Genomic DNA, 22,128 nt, shown 5'->3' on the forward strand with positions numbered 1-22,128 from the left:
TTACAGCTCTGAGAAATAAATGAGTAGTCTGAACATTTTTTTAAACAAAAATGGTGGAGCACACCAGACACATGTCAGACAGACCACGGCGATTTTTTATCCAGTGGACAAATGTAAACACGGGGAGACTAATTAAAGCTACTTTCTGAGGTTCAGCCGGCGCTGCAGTGAAACAACTCTGCCATGTGCGTGTGTGGGTCATGTTAGCACGCAGCAGCAGCATCAGAGGCAGCAGCAGCCAAGCCCGGCCCACCAGCCAGCCAGCCAGCCAGGAAGTCTTGCCCGTTCCCATTTAGTCCAAGAAAACTGCATTTGCTTAGCAACCACATTACCGCTCCAATCACAGCAGCAGCATTTGGGATAATGCAGGGCCAGAGCGCTGTGCTGTGTGAAGGCGGTGCATTATAGACTCGCAAGCGCACACACACATATACACACACATACACAAATACACACACACTAGTCTGATGCCTCTCTCACTTAATGCTGCAGCTCTGTCCAAGCATGAAAGGAAGAGGAAGAGTAGTTTTTTCACACAAGACTGCCTTGCCCTAATGCTCGAGCTCCTGCGTAGCCCACTTTGAGAGAGACAGAGACTGTCTGGCACCTTGAAACACACACTAAAGTAAATCCATTATCGCGTTTCCCCTCCCTCTCTCTACGCCACAGAGGTGTCTGACTGTCTGTCTGCGGCCCCATCGAACTAACAGACTGAAATAGAAATGTCCGTGGTAGCTGGTTCTGGCTGTGGCCTGTAACATCGACCCACACACACAAACATGCACGCACCCACGCACGCACACACACACACACACACACACACATTTAAAGCCATCCTTTCTAGGACCTCAGTGCTATTTCTGTAATGAACTGCCGTCGCTGAACTTTAGGTTAGCCTAATTAACACTCTGAATGGGACTTTGTACACTTAGGTGGCCCACACTGTGTGTGTGTGTGTGTGTGTGTGTGTGTGTGTGTGTGTGTGTATGGCAGGTACTGAGGCGTATATGTATCTGATGCTGTAAAGCTGAGAGGGTGGAATACTCAGTGGTTGGCCACATTGTCAAGGGCAAAAAACAACATTCATGGGGCTGCCGACTCGTTTTTTACTATCGCAGACAGCTGCCAGGGCCTCAAGACAAGGCTCAAAGTTCATTAGCACTACTGTATGGAAACACCCTAACACACACACATGCAAATAAAGCCCAGTCAAAGCAGGGTTAATGGAGCTGTAGCAGCTCGCAGATTATGTCTTGCTATCTGTTTATGACAGTCAGAGGCACTGATAGTCATGAGTTTGTTATTTCTTTCAAAATACTATCCCTGTTGTCTGGTGCCCTGGTGTCACCGTCTGGGCTTTAAACCTGATTTGCTCTGGAGCACAATTACCTCATGTGACAGAGGAATTTCACTACACACTCTCTCAGAGAAAACCAAGTCTCGGTTTCAAGCCAAATGTCGGACCAAACCCCAATCATTATTGCCGGATAAGACAAACGTGAGCATTTGCAAGGCCATCGTGGCTGAGTACATGAGGAAGAGGAATTGGGCGGGGTGCCGACCACGTGAAGCCTTTTTCCTTTTCACCTCAAACGGAAAACTTCCTTCGTCTGTTTTCTCTCTGGCTTATTCACCAGGTTTTATTTGTAACCTCAGATTCTGGCAGCTCCTCAGCTTGGACCCTGCGTGTCGGGCTGCAGGCAGGCCCCCCCCCCCCGCCTGGCCGGGGCACTGCTGTTGGTTTTGTTTTTGGGCGTGTTTTTGTTTTTTTTTGCAGCTCGGGGGTACATCTTTGTGAGGGCAGAGCACAAAGAGGCCCTTTGGTTCACTGCAGGGTGCTGGGCAGCCTCAAAATCGAGCCGTCTGGCCAGCACATACTGGTGTTTTCCACTCAGGAGCTGGACATTTTGTTCCACTGTTGAATTCTGGGAGAGGCTGAGCGAGTGAAAAAAGAAACGTAGGGAGAAAGAGAGAGCAAGAGGCTTCACTCTGGAGCCAAATCACATGCTTTCCAGTGGTGAGGGAGAAGGGTCTGGAGTTTGGTTTGACACATATAGGTTTTGGAAGGCTGATACTGTAAGCAGAAGCTTCCTTAAGCCAGTATTTTATGATATTCAATATCTTTCAAATTTGACGTAATTCTGTTTTATAACAACTTGGGTTTTAATAGCTAAACGATCCCCTTGGTGTGTCAGGGCCTTCAGCAGGCACAGACTGACATTGTGACAGACATTCTTAGGCAACAAAGTGTAGACAACCGGGACTGTTGCGTCAGGCGTGCTGAAGAAACTTCAGACAGCAGGGCGGAGGCACAACAGGAAGTTGGAGTGGTGTCGAAACCAGAAGTCTAAGTTGCTGCCTGTCGCGGCTCTGCGGTACAAGTTCACGCTGATGGAGTCTGCAGGGCTGTTGTGACCGACAGCCGACACATTGCTCACCATGCTACTGAGAAAAGGGGAAGTAGGAGGGTTTGCATTGCAGCAAGTGAACATGTGACACTGCATGGGTTCACCGGTTCAGTTGTGTGTACTGTATATGTGCTGTGTTTTCATTTTGTACAAAAAAAAAACAAAAAAAAAAGGCCGGTCCCCTAGGCTTCTGGCTGCGGTCCACTGACAGTCACCCCACACAGGGCACATGATGAAGGGGAGTAAACTCTGGCATCAGCAACCTCTCTGATCCCCCAGCGATGATCTGTAGGCCAGGCAAGGACCGACAGGCTCCCCCAGTAGGAAACATTTACACAACCACAAAGATGGTCCCTCGGTTGATGTTCTTTTGCAAGAGTTAGACCAATAGTCAACGATGGTTTTATTCAGATTTTCAGTAGAAGGGTTTTGAATATCAATAGCTGTGACAAAGCTTTTCCATCCTGACAGGATTTGTTTTTCTTCAGTTAACTCCTAACTTGTTAGGTTTTGGATTTTATTTTTTTAGCACAAAAAAGATTGAATATAAAGGGCCCTATTTTAACGATCTAAGCGCACACGGCGTGAAGCGCCTGGCGCAGGTGCGTTTAGGGCGTGTCCAAATCCACTTTTGCTAGTTTGACGGCAGGAAAAAAGGGTCCGTGCGCCGGGCGCGTGGTTCAAAAGGGTTGTACTTAGTGTCTTCATTAATTCATAGGTGTGTTTTGGGCGTAACATGCACGCGCTGTGCACGAGACTAGGCACATATTACTAATGCTCTGTTAAAAAAACAATGAAATGCTGCGTTATTGACTTTAGACCAGGTTTTTGTTGGTCAATGGCGCGATCATTTCCCGCTGCCTCAAGATAGCAATACGCCAAGAATGCACCTGAACACACCTCCCTGTAAAACCAACACGCCCATGGGCGCAAAGACGGGCACAGGTGCATTTACTATTTAAATGACGCGGGTGCTGGATGGGAAACTGACAACTGCGTCGGTCTTAAACTAGCAAAGACACTTGCGTGGGGCTTTGTGCCGTGCTGCACCGGGTGCAGGATAGGGCCCTTAGTGTCAAATCATCAAATGATGAATTGGCAAAGATCCAAAAACAGTATTTGCTTTCAAAAGCTTCTCACGCAAACATGAAATCCTAACATTAACACCCAAAAAGAAGGCGATCTGAGACAAAATGCCACACAATCGGCACAAATGAGGATTCGGTCCAGTTCGGTCAAAGCAGTCGGCCGAGGGGAAAGAGAGTAGGACTTGTGTCATTTCCTGTCCTCCATCTCATCCCTCTCCCAGCCAGGTTGGTTTCTTCCACCGGCAAAGGGAAGACTAATGGACACATTACCCGTCGGCCTGTCCCTCCGCGGCGATTATGTGGCTGTGAGGTCATCCCTTCACTTCTGTTCCCATCCACATCGGGGATCTATCACTTCATTACTGCCGTTGGGGAGGAGGAATAGCTGAGGCATCTGTCCATCTATGCAGCTTCTTATTCAATACAATGTGCAGGTGAAAGACGATAAGTCCTACTGTTGCTGTGAGGCAGGAAATCTCAATCCAAACTCTTCTCCTGGGTGCTCCCACGCTGGGGGAACGAGTTACCAAACCCTGTCAGCAAAATCCCTTTCTGTCCTGAGAAATCTCTTAAACACGCACAACGATACAATGTTTACTGATGCCACAAAGTCTCTCAGTCTCTCTCTCTCTCTCTCTCTCTCTCTCTCTCTCTCTCTCTCTCTCAGGAGAAACATGGAAGTGTTAATCACTTGTTACGGACAGCTGACAGCTCCTCATTGGATCATTTAAAGGACATCCAGGCCTTCGCAACCTTTCGCCTTCATTTTATGCCTCAGAAATAGTCTGATCTTGCAGCTGTCAGTTTTTCTGGACGAAAGCCCTTCTTACATGCATACAGCATAATATCACACCAGGTGTGTGTGTGTGTGTGTGTGTGTGTGTGTGTGTGTGTGTGTGGGAGAGAAAGTACATGTGTTCCTGTGCATTCTCAGTGTGTCTGTAGGAGCTGACATGTATCGATTGCTGCAGGAAGTGGAATCTGATGTTTCGAGCACTTCCCGAGCTGGATGGCTTCACCGCCGAGGGTGAAAGCGGTGAAAGGTGGGGTGGGGGTGGGCCTGGGGGGGGTCTGGCAGGATAGAGGAAGGGGTTCGACGCAGGGAAAGTAACCACTTCAAGAAAAACACGGAAGGGTGAGAAAAAAGCAAAAAGACAGGGAGACATAACACCGCTGGCTCTGTCCTTGGGCTGAGACTAAACACTGCCGCCCTACTCGGCTTCTTGTCAGAACTCTGCTCTGTGGAAAATCAAGCAAACCCTCAGCGCTCTCCTCTGTCTCGGGCCTGGTGTCTTGTATCACGGTGTGTCCAGATAGGGTCTAAATCTAGATAAGAGGGACCGCAGTACACCCCTCAACTTGGCTTTAAAAAACACCAAATGCATCTGAGGCTACTACTCGTGATCGGATCTTACCTCTTTGCTCACATTTGATTGTATCTACGAGAAATGAAAACCACTTCTAAAAAGCCAAAAAACTAATTTCACACTTGGCCATGCTGCGTGAGAGGAGGATATGGCAGATATTGTATACCTCACCTCGATTATGATCTTTATAACCTTGTCTCACACTTTTGCAGTAAGCCACTCAACTCTTATCGACTGTGTTTGAGAGATTAACTGCTCTAGGGCTGGGCGACAGATCACACTAATCCAATTATTTAGATGTTGTTATAATGTTTAGTTGTTTGCTAGGATATTTGTGGCTTGGTAGAACGCGTTTTATGGCTATACAAGTGGTGCAATTATTTGATCATTTTTCAACTGTTTTGTACATGTGTTGCATTATTCTGGGGGAAATAACTCCTGAGTAGAATGTGTGAAGGTTGAAAGAAAAAAAGAAAAAAAAAAAAAAAAGCCCTACGTTGTTCTCGATGCACATACTACAACGTTGACTGGGTGTTAAATCAGTGCATTTGGGGATGCATTTGCGCTTCAGCTGGTATATCAGCAAATCAATATAGTTTTACACTCGCTCAAAAGAAGAAAAAAAAGGCAACCAGAGAGAGAGAGAGAGAGAGAGATGCCACATCAACCGATGTAACCAGTAGAGACCAGGTGCAACCCTCTCAGACAATCATCTCTTATCATATAATCAAATAGATAGGCTATAAGTAGCGAAATCTGATGGTCTTCTTAACCCACATTCTAGGACAGAGGCTTGGAGGCAGCTTCTGTCCCAGAATGTGGGAGACACGATTCGTCGTTGCTAAAGCGCTGGTTAGAAAAGTGTGACGGTTTTGCAAACCACAAGTGCTGCCACACACACACACACACACACACACACACACACACACGGAGCAGACATATATAAATGGCAGTGGGCTTTATACAAACAGATGCACTACTGATCAAGATAGCCTTGGCAGTGTTTCTTTGGAAGGAAGACGCTGAGAATAATGTCTTTGTGCTCACTGTGGGTCAGAGGCGGTTACACTCTCCACACATTACATTGTCTTAGAGATCTACAATTACATTAATTATAAGCCAAGGGCTTCAAGAGGTCTATTGTCTGCTCTGCGTAATGAGTGTGTGTGCACGTTTGTGTGCCTGGACGAGTGTGTGTATAGACAAGAGGATGCCTGGAAAGCCATGTGCATGTATGTGCAGGAGTTTGCTGAGATCTTTTCTGTGTCTGCACGTGTGTGCGCTTCGCAATAAGGAAGGAATAGTGTGGTTGACGGGGGGAATGTGAAATCAATGGGTTGAGTTGAAGGGGGGGAGGGGGGGAGTTGTTGGTTAAAGCAAAGAAGGAACAAGTCTGGGCCTGGCGAAGGCTTCCTGAACCTAAGAAGCAGGCCTCCGTGCCAGGAGGAGGGATCTCCTTTCAGCATATTGTTTTATTTAGCATCTGCACGGCCGCTTCATTTGCCAGAGTGCGGCTGGGATGGATCAATTCACGAGATTGGTGACTTGTAGGGGAGGAATGGTCTGGCTAGCCTGGAGGAAGGATGGTAACCACAGTATTAAACCTTTGTTTGCAACACTTTATTCCAGAGGAGTAAACTGAGCCTTCTGAGCCCTTCCTGGCCCTGGTTTGCTCAATCAATTAATCAAACACACACACACAAACAGAAACACAGACACAGACAGAGACAGACAGACGCACACACCTTCCACATTGACTTCCTGACAAGTTGCAGCTGAGGTGTGGCTACCGACTTTGTTTCTGTTTCCGCCCGGGCGGCCTAAATGAAAGCCGTCTCTGCCAGTCTAAACTTTTCTCCCCCAGCTGGGTTCAACCCTGCTCTCCAGTCTGCACTCACCGACTGGAATCAGCCTAAACCTGTCCTTCGCCGACTGCTTTCACTTCAAACCCCGATGATCTCACCCTCCAAACGTCTCAGGTGTTAACACTGCACTGACACGAAACCCACTTTCAGTTGGATCTTTTTCCTATTGTGGCACACCTGGCCTCACAGCACTGCTTATGAAAAAATAAACGGATTATCTGATACACTAAGAAAGATTATGATGGCCAATCAAGGTTCAGGATGAAGTTGCTTTGTTGGATCAAGAGGGCAAGTTGGTCCACTCCCTGATTAATCCAGTTTAAGATTAACCCATACTGCCTTAACTTAACCAAGAGCGGCTAGACGTAGCTGTGAGTCAGAGCAGACTAAACAAAGATCAGAGGTGTTTGTAGTTTGTACTTTACTGCTAGGAAGATAGACCTTTTCTTAGAAAAGAAGTGCACAATACAGCTCTGTGTTCATGGTACATTCTGAGTGAATGGCTCATTCATTAGGCTACCGAAATAATCCCTGCAAACGCCTGTAAAGAAAATGCACTGCTTGCAGTTTCTGGTGTATTCTCCAGTGTTTGAAGCCATGTCCATAATCCTCAAAGACTCTTATACCCTTCTAGTATGCACATCCTCCCTCAAGTGTGCACTGAAGTAGAAGTTTAAAACATTTAAAAAAAAAAGGTGTATTCTGACTCTGAAAAGTCCAATTTACAAATTCCAAGAGTTGCGTTTAACAGATTTGATCGTATCGTGTCGTCCAACCGGGCCATTCTCAAACAGGAGATGAAAAGCCCGCCATGTCTATGAGGTGTTAACGCAACTGATCTGGTAATACAATCGGTTGCACGCACAAAAGATGACCCAAGTAGTTGTTTGAGGAATGAAAAATGACAGCTTTAAGGACAAACCTTGCCTACTTTCTTAACTCCACACACCTGACCAATCCCTCCATGAAGTAGGCAGGACTTTTGGATCGTTTGTTAAAGAAAATTACAAAAATTGTCGGACGTCGTCCATCCAACTCCAACAAGTTACCATGATAGCGGTCAAGTGTAAATGGCATACTGTACAGTATAACGTGTGAATAGTTAATTAAGTCATTATTGGAATATCCAAGTTAAACCTTGAAGCACACCATATTATGGTTCCAATTTAAATTGCAATTGCAGAACTGGCCAGTGACATCACAAGTAGGTATTTCAATTTGGCGCAACACAAACTGAGGATACACTCAATTCATGTTTTATCAATGTTTCATATGAATCACTTTTAGATTGGCAAAAGTATGTTTTGTACGAAAATGTCAATTAAGAGATTGTGAATACAGGGTACCCCGAGGTTCTCCAAGTTAAATTGAAGACTTGTTAAGACCTTTTTAACACCACCTAGGATGAAATGTAATGCCAACTTCACGACCATATAATGGAAAATCAGTGTGGCTGTTAAGCCCGAGAAAAGTGTTTACCAAGTAACGTTACCTAAACGTAACGTAAAACATTTTATTATAAAACTCCACATTCATATTTAATACGCGATAGCTTTGTGAGGTGTGTTTGTACTCTAATAACATAAAGTGAATCAAATATGTGTCGCATTTAGAGCTCTTATGCTATGAAATAAAAAATAAAAAACTTAAAATAAATAGAATCATGTGAAATGAACCTGTTGCAGTATGAGTCGTTACAACTGGTTCCACCTTAGCTAGATAAGATATGTAATGTTATGTTATATAAAATGCCAATATGTCAACGCCAGTTTCATCCAGGAAAATATTTATTTATGACGTTACGGTTCTTATTTAATCATACGAAAGGACAAGAAAACTTTGAAAACATTGAAAACTAATGATAATAATACTAATTCTATAAAACTGAATACTTGCCTTTATGACGAACGTGAATAAAAAGGACACGTGTGCTACATGGCTACCTCTTTGTTAGTGTGTGTTGGACAGCAGCAGCCATGACGCTTTCAGGAAAAGATGAGCAAACAGAGGCGAGAGGGAGGACGGAGGAGGGGGAGGCAAACAATGAGCAAGGGTCCATGACTCAGGCGCTTTGGGAGCACCGATCACCCCAACAGTGGAGGGGGTGGGGTGAGGGGTAGGGTGCTGGGGGTTGGGTGGGTTATCACAGTCACAATCACAGATCCACAGCTGATACCCACCACAAAAGAGATGACAATGGCTAGCCAGCATACAGCCATCCCCCCACCCACCCCCATACTCTTACAATCACGCCTCGCAGAGCTGCCCTTCCACATGGCTGAGGCCAAGCCAGTGTGACCTCCCCCCCCCCCACAACAAAGAGGTTTCCCAAGGACCCAGCCGGCCTTCACAACAACAGAAAATACACCTCGAGCCCTTTCAAACGCTTCAATCAATGTCTGCCTTTGGAATGGCCGCCAAATGCTTGTTATTTCTAACGGGGGTAGAGGAGTATTTAATGCCCACCTTGCCATAACATTTGTGCTCAGAAGAAAAAGGTGAAAGCTCTGTGAACTAGGCTAATGCTCAAGGAACTTCAATGGCGATGGACACGACAGATGAACGAATCCTGCATCTTCTTAGTGAACCAAAATGTACCATAATGTTAAAGACAAGCCAGATGGTAAAAAACACTCAAGGCCATCCTCTTTCTTTTTAGCCAGGTACATTATGCACTACATAGCTGTAACTGTGGTCAAAAGGTTTAATATTTTGACCTACGTATTTTTGACAAATAATCTCTATTAATGTGACCATTAAACAGACAGATCATAAACCCCAGCGTGTCCACCTGCCATGGGTACCCAAAGCAGAATTCCAAAGGATATATGAAGAAACAAACCCAGTCAGACAGATAATCTATAATAGTTATATTTATTTAAGTGTTCACAGTGTTCAACGCGTTTAAAAGTAAAGCTTTGCTGCTGTGCTTCCATATCTTTCACAATCACCAACCCATCCACTTGTCAGAGATTTTGCAAAGCTGCTGAGTTGACTTGGCAGCATCCTCCTTGGTGGAATCATGCCAGTTTAAATCAGAAATAAGATTAGCACAGCTTATTATTAGCTGGAAAATCTCCCTGTATCTGCCTTCTCTGTCTCTACCTGTCCTTTGACATGATGAAGGAAAAGCTCTTTGAAGAAAACCAATTGTTGTCCCAACAGTATGAGATGGACTGCTGGCTTCTGACATGACACTATGGGAGGATATTCTAGGCCATGCCTGGTGGATGTTGCTACACAGCTGACAAGTGTGTGTGTGTGTGTGTGTGTGTGTGTGTGTGTGTGTGTGTGTGTGTGTGTGTGTGTGTGTGTGTGTGTGTGTGTGCGTGCATGGATTTGTGTGCATTTGCACGTGATTCTGTCTGCTTCTGTATTCATTATAAGACTAGGCATTGCGGGGGTGGGATCTGGGTGCTGTGTGGATGTCTGTGCTCATGCATGTTTGTAGTGTGTGTGTGTGTGTGTGTGTGTGTGTGTGTGTGTGTGTGTGTGTGGAAGCATCACTGTGGGAGACAGGCAGATGGGGATGGAAATAAGTAGGCAGTGAGCTCATGCTAATCTCCTCCTACAGCTGATCCAGGCACAAACATGCACACAGACACACTCACACACATGAACGACTGCAAATCATGTACTCAACCAGCTCCATGTACAATCAAAAGCCAAATGAGGCACAGGCAGCCTTTGCTATTCAAATGTTCCCATGTGTCTCGCATATTTTGTATAAGCCCAAAATCTTTCGACGAAATCTGAAACACATCTGAGCGCCCATCTCATCACGCAATCGTTCGTTCAAATGCATCGCAGTGCCGGTAGACGTTAATTTGTTGGATAGAAGTGTGTGTGTGTGTGTGTGTGTGTGTGTGTGTATGTCTGTGAGTCTAGCTGCCTTGGTCAGACAGCCATCTGCCCCGTGGGAGTATTTCAGCGGCACGCAATTGGCCAACTGCGCTTCAAGAGAGGCGAGGGGTGAGGTGGGTCACCTCTTTATTTGGGGAGGGAAAGGTCGCGTGCTGCTGGCTGCTCCTCCAAACATATGGATGCACGGGGGGAAAATGGATAAGGGGGGCAACTCCTGAGGCCAACACTGCCGTCATATACAAAGAGCGCTCCTGGGCTGACGCAGCACAAAGTAAACCCCCCACCCAACCATTCCATCTCGCAATGAAAGCCATTGCCCTGGCAGTGTTTTCCAGTTTGAAAACTCACATCCTTAACATCAACCAGTCCTGATGTTTCCCCCTCAAATATTTACATGTTCTTTGAATGGTTACGTCTTTGGGGCTAAAAGTGCCGATTGCAGATTGAGAGAAATACAGCCATACAATAGGATGACTGGTACCTTCCTAAGCAAAGCATGTCCTACATGGATATCCGGTGATGCCTCTCAAGCATCCACACAGACGGACGCTGTATCTTTCTCAACACATCATAGATGTGGGGGGAAAAATCTGGGATCTCACATTGAGCCCTGTAATAATGTGCAACACAAGCCACCACGCCAAGCCAAACAGATAGCATAACAGCTTTCAGATATGACTTGGATGTTTATAATGTGTGCGGTCCATAAACAAATAGCGGAACAGATCCAGACCCTCACTGTAAACACGCCAACAGCGGGTGGGAAGACATCTACGCGTCTTGTTTACAATGAATATTTTAAACTTAACAAAACTGTCTATAAACTTTCCCAATTTTTCAAAAGCCCAAACATCTTTTCACTGACTTTCACTGGTCTGACTGGGAAAGTCTGTGTGTAGCTGGAAGCTTTTCTGCCACTTGGCAGACACCAAAATGCTAATTCAGTGCGATGCTGGCCTCACATCTGAGCATCACTGATACATCCTCGGTACAGCAGCCTCAGGGCAGGTAAGGAGGCGAAAGGTTAGAGGATGGTGCTTGAGGATGTGTAGTAAGGAAAATAGCTGGGCTTACAGTACCATGTGTGTTGATGAATATTTCAAAGATCCTCTCATTAAATAAACATGTGGGACTTCACCGCCTACAGTAACCTACCATCAATATTGAATGCCCGCAAAAAAAATTGACACAGTGCCGTTTACAAGCCAGCGGTCAAGTCATACATCGAATTGCACCACCTCACAGAGGAAAGAGCTTATTTTTCACACAATACCTGGAGGAGGTCACCGGGTTCTGTATTCTGTGGCGCTCTTACAAAATTCCAATGAGACACGCTCATGGTCTTTTAGAGACTTAAGAATAGACACAGCAAGCTGAGTGTGCTTGTTAGTTTTCCGCTTTATTGGAAGGCTATGAATATTCTGAGAAGGGGTTTCACTGAGTGGGAGGAAATACTGTATTTCCACGCATGCTCTTGGCTCCCCAAACGCATTTTCTCTGAGCTTTGCATGAACCACTTTCCCAGACAGCTTGCACGCATGGTTTCTCACAACAGCAACATGGACTACTTCTTTGGATCCTATTTTTTTCCTCCGTCTTTTTTGAATGGACAGGCGGGTAGGTGGGAGGTAGCCCAATAGCCCCAGAGAGCCTTGTTTTCCTTCCCCTTGCCCCTGGTTTCCTCCTACGCACAAAGACTGACCACAGCCAGCCAGTTCTTCATGAAGTAATTGGCCGATCACGCCGTCCATTTGTCACATGAAGACGCTGCTGATGGATGTAGAAGCCAGTGGACCAGGGATGGGAGCGCAGAAGGCGGGGGGGTGGGGCAGACAACGGCTGGCAGTGAGGGCTTGAACTTCTCCTTTTCTTGTTCTCCTCTGTCACTGTCTCCTTCTGAATGAGACTTCTGCTATTTGTCAAAGATAGCTGTAATGTCGAGGTTTTTGAACTCACTGGGCATATAAGATTAGGGTTGGGTATCGTTTGGGTTTTTTCCGATACCGGTACTAAAGCGATACTTTTAAAACGGTGCCTGAACAGTCAGCGGCATTAAAGAACGGCTTGTTTATTGCTAAGGCCATATGGTCAAAATTAAATGAGTTAATAATACAGTTTCAAGTGAACGCACCGTCCGTGTTGTTTTTTCCAACAACGGAAGCTGCACACTGCTTAACGTCCCGCTGTTGGAATCAGGCATATCAGTGGCACCGAAATGAGGCACCAAAATCCGTGTTGCTATTCGGTCCGGTAGATACCGGTCGCTAAGGCACCGGTGCCGTATTAGCACCCGGGTCTCGGTACCCAACCCTATATAAGATTGCCTGAGAAAGGTGTGCAGAGTTGGTGATTTGAGACCACTATAGGTCTGCAATGCCATCTAAATGACAGATTAGTTAATGAAGTTTAGTTTATTATTAGGTTTAATAATGCTTTCAAAGTTGTCTCCCAAGAGAAGCTGAATTTATTCTTTCATTCATTCACAACATTCGTGATGTAATTGGGAAGTATCTGATCAAAGAATAAGCAAACAAGATATCTAATCTTATATATTCAATAAAAAGGTTCGCTACATGACAGTTATCAATACTCTCATCAGCCTCTTTCCGACCAAGTAGTTAAACAGTTAAAAGAGTTACAGGAACTGCAGTCAGAGGAACTTAATAATCCCCAAATTGGTCCAGTCGGAACACGAGAAAAAAAGGGTTCTAGGAACGTCATGTTCTAGGAACTGCAAAAGGGACTTTTCAGTCAGTACCAAAAAAGAACTTGGGGGTCCAGTAAAGAAAAGCCATCAGGCTCTTTGCATGGTTTAGAAAGTTTAGAAACCTTGTTGGTTTAATTAGAACTTTCTGAGTTATCAAATGGCATTTTGAACACTAAGATAAACATACACAAGGTAATCACGGTATGTCAAGTGACAGTAAAGTCAGAATCCTACAAAAAGCAACCACCAATAACACCTACGGTTTTCTACATGTTTTTCTCTCATGTGCACAATCAAGCAGCAACTGGGAAAATCCCCTTTTGCTCGCACAACTTTAAACACTTACTAAAAGAGCTTCTGGCAGGGAGACATGCTGTGTAAAAAGAATCGGGGGAAAAAAGCCTTCTAAAAATGTTTCCAGACAACACAACAACCTGTGATGCTTTGCCACTCTCTCTCCCCGTTACTTAAGTGTGCTATGGTGCTTTCCTGTCCGCGGCTGTGGTGGAAACCGACGTTTAAAGGCACATCAAAATCATTGCGCAGACCTTTCATCTCTCGGCCCAATTATTTCTCAAAGATAATGTCGAGGACCCTCAGAGCAAAGTCACTCTTTACTGAGCGGTTTTTTTTTTTCTTCCAGAAAGGGACAAAAGATCAAACTAAGTGTAGTTTTAGCAGTTTCCTGCAGAGGGGAAGAAAAGTTAAACGGCTTTGGAAAATCCACGGCAAACGTGGAAGCACAGCCAGCACACAAACTAAACGACTAATTAAAACACCCTTTTTAAAATGGAACTTAATAGGGCGCCCGGATAGCTCAGTTGGTAGAGCGGGCGCCCATATAAAGAGTCGGCGCACCGAGCCCGGGTTCGACTCCGACCTGCGGCCCTTTGCTGCATGTCATTCCCCACCTCTCTCTCCCCTTACATGTCTTCAGCTGTCCTGTAACAAATAAAGGCCGAAAATGCCCCAAAAAATAATCTAAAAATGAATTAATAATGGCATTGCATTACCATTCAGGCTAAGAAGAATTACAACCCAAATCTTGGAAGAAGAAACCTCTTTTTCTCAGAATGTCAGCCAGTCAACTCCACTTAGGAAGCCCTCTCTGTTGTTGGTCGGTCAGTCCGCTTCGATTAAGCTCAGAAGTGATGGCGTTTTCAATCCCACTTGACATAAAGACACTTGAATGCCAATTTGGCATTGATGTCTCTGACCCTCAGTCCATGCCTCAAAGCATGGGCTGACTGTCCTCCATTAGAAACCCAGACTGGCAGCCTGGCCAGGCAGCAGAACTCATTACACAGGCCTAATTGAATCGGTGGCTTCCTCCTTTACAAAGCACAGAGAACCAATTCTAAATTATACTATTTTGACAGGCAAAAGCAGAGAGCCATCAAACAGAAAGGGCAGCATTAAATCTCTTAAAAAGAAAAACACCTTTCCTAACGCCCACAAAACCAGACGTTTTTTTTTGCCAAACACGCATTAAAAATAAAATGGAAATATTCCCTCAGCAGCCATTGAAATGTGCAGCTACCAGCTGTTGTCCTGTCCACCGTGTGGACATGGCTGGCTGTCAGCAGGCTTAGCCGACACTGCACCTTGCATATGAAACAGGACATGGGCCTATATCCCCTTGGGGAGTTCACTTCCTCTGGGCCTCCACCACCACCACTGCCCCACCTCCCTCCTGAAACAAGCGGCCTCTTCAGCTGGAGGCCAGATATCCCAAGCAGCAGTGGGGGCTTCTCAGGGGTGGGGGTTGTGAAAGTGAAAAAAGGGGAAGTTTTAGCTCCTGCACATTAGAGAATGGCTGGCAAATATTGGAGTGCAATGTTTTAAAGGCAAATATCAAAAACCCAACGAACGTCTTGTCTCCTTTTTTGCCATTTTCAGGGTTTAATGGTTGCTATAGAACACTGGTCAGCTTTAGTTTCAGATTTTACGACTACAGGATAAAGCATGGAAACAGCCTGCAGGAATGTGCCGGGTGTTAGCACAGTAACATAATGGAGCATAAGCACAGAATTGTTCCGACTGATTCTTAAAACACCCCCCCTGTCTCGAAAACAAATCTCTTCCCACCACTTTGGAATCAAACTGAATCATTGGATGAGTCGTAAATCTGGATTACTGGTTCCAACCGTGAGCAGCTGAGGCATTGTTGACATGTTTCATTCAAGCCAAGTACAGAGTGTTCAGAGTGTTTTCATATAACAGTTATAAAACCTCCTCACCTCTCCGAAGGAGTGGCAGATCGGGAACGTCAGCATAGACTGACTTCACTGCCTGTCTGCCTCTAATAAATGATCTGTAATCAAAACGGTGTGCCCGATACCATGCCTTCAACAAAGAAAATGCCGTTCCATTTCCAAAAGTGAAGGAGCTGTTGAAAACACAGGCCTAGATCGAGGCTGAACAGGACCCTCGCCATTTAGCAGGGCACACACAAGAGAAAGTCTGACATAAACTTGCTGGTTTTCAACAATGCATGACTCAAGCTTGAGCTGGCTCGACAGCAAGCTCCCCTCTCCAAACCTCAATTCTCTTCCTCATATCTCCGTGAAACAGACGGATTGTGCAGAAATCACATCATCTTGAGGGCGAATTATAAAGTTAGCAACATACTAAATCTGCCGCCGCAACCCTTATCTAAACATCCTGATGCGGAAAGCCACTGATTATGTGTGCCACCCACATGTGCGCCAGCCAGAAACCAAAAGACTCGCAGCCAAGGGTTGGCATGAGCAACTCTGAGAAGTGTTCCACACCCAGCACATAAACTAATTTAACAATTCAATAGCTCACTGCACTTGCTCACTGCCGTTTACAATCGACGACGTGGCTCACATCCTCTGAGATAAAGGACAGAGAATGAACTTCAACTGCAAATTCACACTCCTTCCTCGAACGCCTGCAGAAAAGTAATAAGCCGTTTGCACTCAAATGGTCCACGATTCAGACATGTGCATGTGTAAGCCTCAGAAGGAAGCTCTCAAAAAGGAGCATCTGCAAAGGAGGGAAGTGCGACAGTAACGCTTCCTGTGTCTGTCTGCGTGCGAGACTGCCGCTAACACTTTTGAAAACGCCCTCATTAATATTCACAGAGCTGCCCGGTTACTCCGCTGACTGCACGCAGATGATGGCATTTTCTCATGCGCTGAAAAGGTAGAAGGCTGCACGACACAGTCTAGCACTCTGCCTCACATCCTCCGAGAACATTTCTCAAAGGGCCTCGGCTGTGCTGAAAATGTGCTGACAAAGGGGAGCTCTGTTGCCATAAGTTAAGCAATATTCCTCAACTCCTGCCCAGTATGTATTCCCTCATTAGCGTTTTCTTGAAACAAGGTTCTTGCGGCGGGGGGAAAAGGGAGGAGTCAACTTAAAAAGCAGGGTAGAGGCTCAAATGAGCCTGGGGCTTAACACTTGGGTGCCCCGTCGGCACTTATAAAAATAGAAGAGGCCCCTGAAAGTGGGGGTATTCGAGGTGTGTCCACTTGAGTCTAAATGAAAGTGTGTGCCAAGAGTGGGTGTTCACCATGCATGGCAGGACTTTGGCACTCTTCAGGAATTCAATGGTCTCCCTGATTTCTCTTTCTTTGGCAGATCCTTCTGAAAGAAGGCTCAGCGGAGAACTAGATAGAAGCTTCTTGTAAACACTTTTGCTTCTGCTTTCTGTGCCTCATCAACAAGTGTGCTGCCCAGAAGTACACTCTGGTTTCAATCAGATTGGAGTAAAAAAGTAAGTAAGAGAGGGGGGAGGATGATTATGTGTGTGTGTGTGTGTGTGTGTGTGTGTGTGTGTGTGTGTGTGTGTGTGTGTGTGTGTGTGTGTGTGTGTGTGTGTGTGTGTGTGTGTATGTGTGGGTGCATGTATGCCAGAGGTGGGTGGCTGGCCTGGGGTAGGTGGATGTTAGGGAGGGGGGTCCGATGTTTGCTGAATGCTCTCCTTTGTTGGGATCATATTATGTTTCCACCACAATACTTCTAAACCCTGCTCCATCAACTCCATTCATGTGTAACAGCTCATGCAAATGGCCGCACTAGCCTTTTTTTTCTAGGGGTGGGGGGTGGGATTTCTTTTATCAGTCTACCACCCAACTACTCTCTCTGCAAACTCCTGCCTGCAGACATTATAATCCCGTCATACAGTTTTACAGTCAGACAGCCCCAAAAAGCAGAGCTGGAGGAAGCACTGAAAACCAGATTCAGATGTCTAAACTACTTCATTTGGTCTCATGTCTTGTATCTGACCACACAAAAAAAAACACAGGAAACATGCAGAGCCAATACCTGCATGGATGCTCGAATTCTGGTTATTAAAACATTTTAGAACGATCTCATGCGGACAGAGAATGTGGACACAACCATAAAAATAAAGAAATAAAGAAATAAAGAAACGCCTTTAACACTGATAGTAGCGCTGATTAAACCCACAGGAAGCCAGGCACATGACAGCCACACAAACATTGCATTAATGTGACACATAGCTTTACAGTCATGCGCACAAAATTGGCAAATTTTGTCGGAATAAGAATAATCCCACTGCTGTGGGAGTGTATCCCTTACAATGGGAGCACATGCAAAAAAACAACAACAACAACATGTAGACTGTGTAAGTGTGTGTGTGTGTGTGTGTGTGTGTGTGTGTGTGTGTGTGTGTGTGTGTGTGTGTGAAAAAAAAGAGTGGAATGAAATGCCATTTAATCTAGGGAAAGGAAGACAAATTATTTCCTCACTTCCATCCGAATTCATGTTTAATCGACACACTCCCCCTAACTGTTGTTTACTACGCCCCATTGAGCCATTTGTTGGTAAATTATACTGTATTTACAGTGCAGGCCAATAAAAAGTGAGCCTGAGAGGTGTTTCACTGGCAAATAATAGCTTTATTGCCACCAGAGGCGTTTTGTTGTCACTGCTGGATGAGGCCCAATTAGTAACAATATGTCAAAGATGACCAAATACTGAGTGGTTCCTCTACAGGAGGTTAACACATAGTACACAACAGACATCCATATGATCAGGTTAAACCCCAGATTAATTATGGAAATGTATAAGTGGTTGGAATTAAAACCCCTTTTTTTTTTAATGCATTATTAAACTGGGGCAAATTTCAATTTTGTGGGGCCCACATGGAACCGTCTTAAAGACAACTGGGATTCCCAGGACCACAAGCTGAGAATCACAACTATGAAACCGATATCTACAGCACTCCCTCCAGCAGCTGGAACAGTTTCTAGCCGGGACATTTTGATGGGACTCCCTTCCAAACCCTCCAAAATGTTGAGAGCCATACGTTTCCATCTGAGGAGGGTACACTACCTGCTGGATATACGCTACCTGCTGGATATGAATGCATTAGAATGTGTGGATAATACTGTATTTAAAAAGCAACGTTAAAACAAGCTATGTGCTGTTAGAGGGAGGTATGGGCAACAATGCATGATTATAAGAAAGCTCAGCAGGAAAATAAAAAAAGAAATACAAACTCTTAAAACAGAGCTGAAATGCATAAACTTGAGGCTGGAGGATAATGTGGAAAATAAAAAAAACGTAACTACACGAGCTGCAAAGCACACAGAAAATAAAGTAATCAGAGGTCCATGGTGAGGTACAGTATATAGCATGAAGTCCAACTCACCCTGGACGAAGCTTTCCTCTTGTACTTGTTTGCGAAGTCAAATTTCTCCTTGATCTCGTCCAGGAGCTGCTCCAAACGGGCCTTCTCCTCTTTCCCAGAGTAATCCTGGCCCAAGAGGATGTACGCCCTCCAGCTGGCCGAGTCGAAGCCCCAGTGGCAAGTCCTGTTCTCCTGTGCCTTGTGGCTGTGCACCACGAACTTGTGCGTCGGGTACATGAGTCTGCAGTCCATGCATTGGATGCACGCTGCGTTCGGGCTGGTGTACAGCTCCGGCACGAACAAGCCCTTGCACTTGCCGAAACACTCGTGGTATACTTTGAAGCTCCTCTCTGTGAGCTCCAGCTCCAGCGAGCCTCCACTCAGCTCCTTCTTGCAGCGCGGCGGGTAGGCGCCTCCGTAGATCAGGGCGTTGCAGAGCCGCTCGGCGTCCGTCTTGGTGATGAGGCCGCAGGATGGGGCCGAGAAGGGCAGGATCCCCATGACTTTGAGGATCTCCAGCTGGTCCGCCGTGCACCGGGAGCAGTAGATGTGCAGGTCGTCGCACACCGAGTTGATCTGCTGCAAGGTGAAGTCCCGCAGCACCGTGTTGAGGATCTGCGGCAGGCACAGTCGCTTCTCCCCGCCGACCACAAAGCACGAGATGGTCTCGCCTTCCAGCACCGTCTCGCACCGCTCCGTAGAGCGGTCCGACGGGATGAACAGCGGGCCCGGCATCACCGGTGGCGGCAGATGCTGCAGAACCTGCTCGGGCTCCTTACCGTCCTTCTTGAAGAGAAGCTCATGTTGCCACCGGGCAGAGAAAGCCGCCGGTCCGCCAAGAGAGCTCATAGAGCTGAGGTGAAACTGCTTGAGAGTTTGTTGCAGTCCCGGATGAGGCTGGAAGCTCTGCCGACTTACAGTCTCCATGTTTTTCCTGCAACTTTAGAAGCGTAAATCCTTCTTGTCGTCGACAGGAAAACACCAGTATCTTTCCGTTTCTGAACCTGGTAAATCCACGGTGTACCAGAACTGACCAAAACTGCGAAGCGCTTCATGAAACATCCAGTAAAAAGTCCCAAACGGCGAGTTTACAGTGTTATTCCAGCGACTACTGAGTGTACACCGGCCAGTCGCTCCCTGCAGCGGGTCGCCGACTGTCCATATCTAGGGGGTAGGGGGGGGTGGCTCTCCAAACTCCAGAGTAAGCGAAAAGTTCCGTTAGTCGAATCCCAAAAAGAAGTAGGCGAAAATGAAACAAAAGCGTGAGTCGTGTGAGTCGATACAGCTCGATAAAAAAAATACCTTATTTGAGGCTCTTTCCGCTGTCGAGGACTGCCGCAATCCACTCCGTCTGCCCCCGCAGTTCACTCTGACTGTATGGAGAAGACAAGTCTGAGAGCCAGCTCCCTCCCTCTCTCTCTCTCTCTCTCTCTCTCTTTCTCTCTCGCTCGCTCTCGCTCGCTCTCTCCCCCAGTCTATGGCTCTCTCTCCCTCGCGCTCCGTCTACGTCTCTCTCTCTCGCGCTCCCCTCCCTCTCTCTGTGTTTGTGTGTCTGGCTCAGTCATTGAATCCCAGCCAGGAATGTGAGTGACTCTGCAGGCAGGCTGGGCTCTTCCAGGAACAAGCCGTCACCCCCTACTGCCCTGCAGAGAGTAGAGAAGAAGAGAAACAAGTGAAGGGAGAGAGGCGAAGACGAATGCTGCGTTCACGTCATATGGGGAAAAACAGTACTAAGCGTCCACTTTAACTTTCTTTCAGTAAATTCTGCGGTGGTGGAAAGTAGGCTAACTATAGCATGTGTAAGCTACTTGTTCTTTACTTAAGTATTTCCATTTAATGCTACTTTATTCTTGATTCGTATTCTTATTTTTGTTTAATCTATTTTTCTGTGTGCAATACGATAATTTGAAAAATCTCAGGTGCAATAATTATATCTGATAGTAGTCTTTTTTTTATATGGTGCATGTTTTCGGTGCACTTTTACAATTATGCTATAACTTTATTTATGTTACTGCTGTTTTGTCTTTTAAATTGTTCAACTTTTTATATTTATAAAGCTTTATATTTTCACTGTATTTTTTGTATTGTATTTCTTCTTATAGTTTTTGTAGAGCTGACTTTAGGAGCAATGCACATCAATTCCAATGTAGGTTACCTGCACGGCCCTGTACCTGTGCAAATGGCAATAAACATCTATTTATTCTATTCTCTTCTAATCCCCTAGAATTCATAGGGAAATATTGTACTTTAACTTTACTACACATAGGCTATTTGACTGTACTTACTACTTACTTGGCAGATTAAAGGTTTACATACAACCAAGCTGCTACATTTGATTTACACGTTAAGGTATCAGTAATAATAGATTAGATTGATAGACATTATTGATCCCAAATTTGGAAATTTCAGCGCTACAGCAGCAAAATATCAGACACACAGCACACATACAAAATATACAAGAAATAATAAATAGGATGGAATACAAGAACAACTATTCAAAAATAAGATGAAGAATACAAGGTAGAATGTACAAACATGTATACAAGTGGCGTATAAAAATGTACAACCTACTTAAAAGTTTATAGTATTTATAAAGATATAAGTATAACCTATGTCTGTGCAAGTTGCACTTAGTGCAGTACTGTGATGTGCACTATGACATATAGGCTAAAAAGAGGCCATTCTGCCTAATAGTTTTATTTTTGATAGCCTACTTAAGTATATTTCTGTAGTATTCCCTAAGGCAAGATTTGAATGCAGGATTTTAATCAGCTGTAATTGAGAAGATTTTTTTTTACTAATACTTCATAACTTTACACAACTTTGGGGGGGTGCGCGATCACGTAAGGCTTGTATCATGTGGACGCGCCGACAGCGTTGTTGTCATTACTTAGAATTCCTCATGGGGGGAGACAGAAACTACGCTATAGCTTTAAGTTGTCATTTTTTTTTACATTCTAGTAGCTTATTTCCTACTTGTACTTCATTTAAGGAACCGGGTAGTAGTTCCATTACTGCTTGAGAAAGTGAGTATTTGGTGCTGAAACAGTTATTTTGTTAAAAATCATTAAAGCTTGGACTCATGCATATGTATTATGTGGCGTTAGAGGCATTTCGAAGGCATGTTTGTTCATACGCACAAAGACATTACACAACATTACACATTTGAAAATCCAAATCATATTTTACAGTTAACGCAATTA

The 22,128-nt window shown here is 45.2% G+C and overlaps 1 protein-coding gene across 1 annotated transcript in view; it reads right to left on the bottom strand.

Annotated features, from left to right (window-relative positions):
- The window catches only part of LOC144520471 (ski oncogene-like), an 87,893-nt gene extending 67,348 nt beyond the window's left edge, over positions 1-20,545 (bottom strand). The window contains exon 1 of the mRNA XM_078254206.1: positions 18,947-20,545. Within this exon, the coding sequence (XP_078110332.1) occupies positions 18,947-19,852 (906 nt within the window). The 5' untranslated portion in view covers positions 19,853-20,545. The remainder of the gene's footprint in view (positions 1-18,946) is intronic.
- Positions 20,546-22,128: the final 1,583 nt, after the last annotated feature.

Source organism: Sander vitreus, chromosome 7 (assembly GCF_031162955.1).
Source record: "Sander vitreus isolate 19-12246 chromosome 7, sanVit1, whole genome shotgun sequence".
NCBI lineage: Eukaryota > Metazoa > Chordata > Actinopteri > Perciformes > Percidae > Sander > Sander vitreus.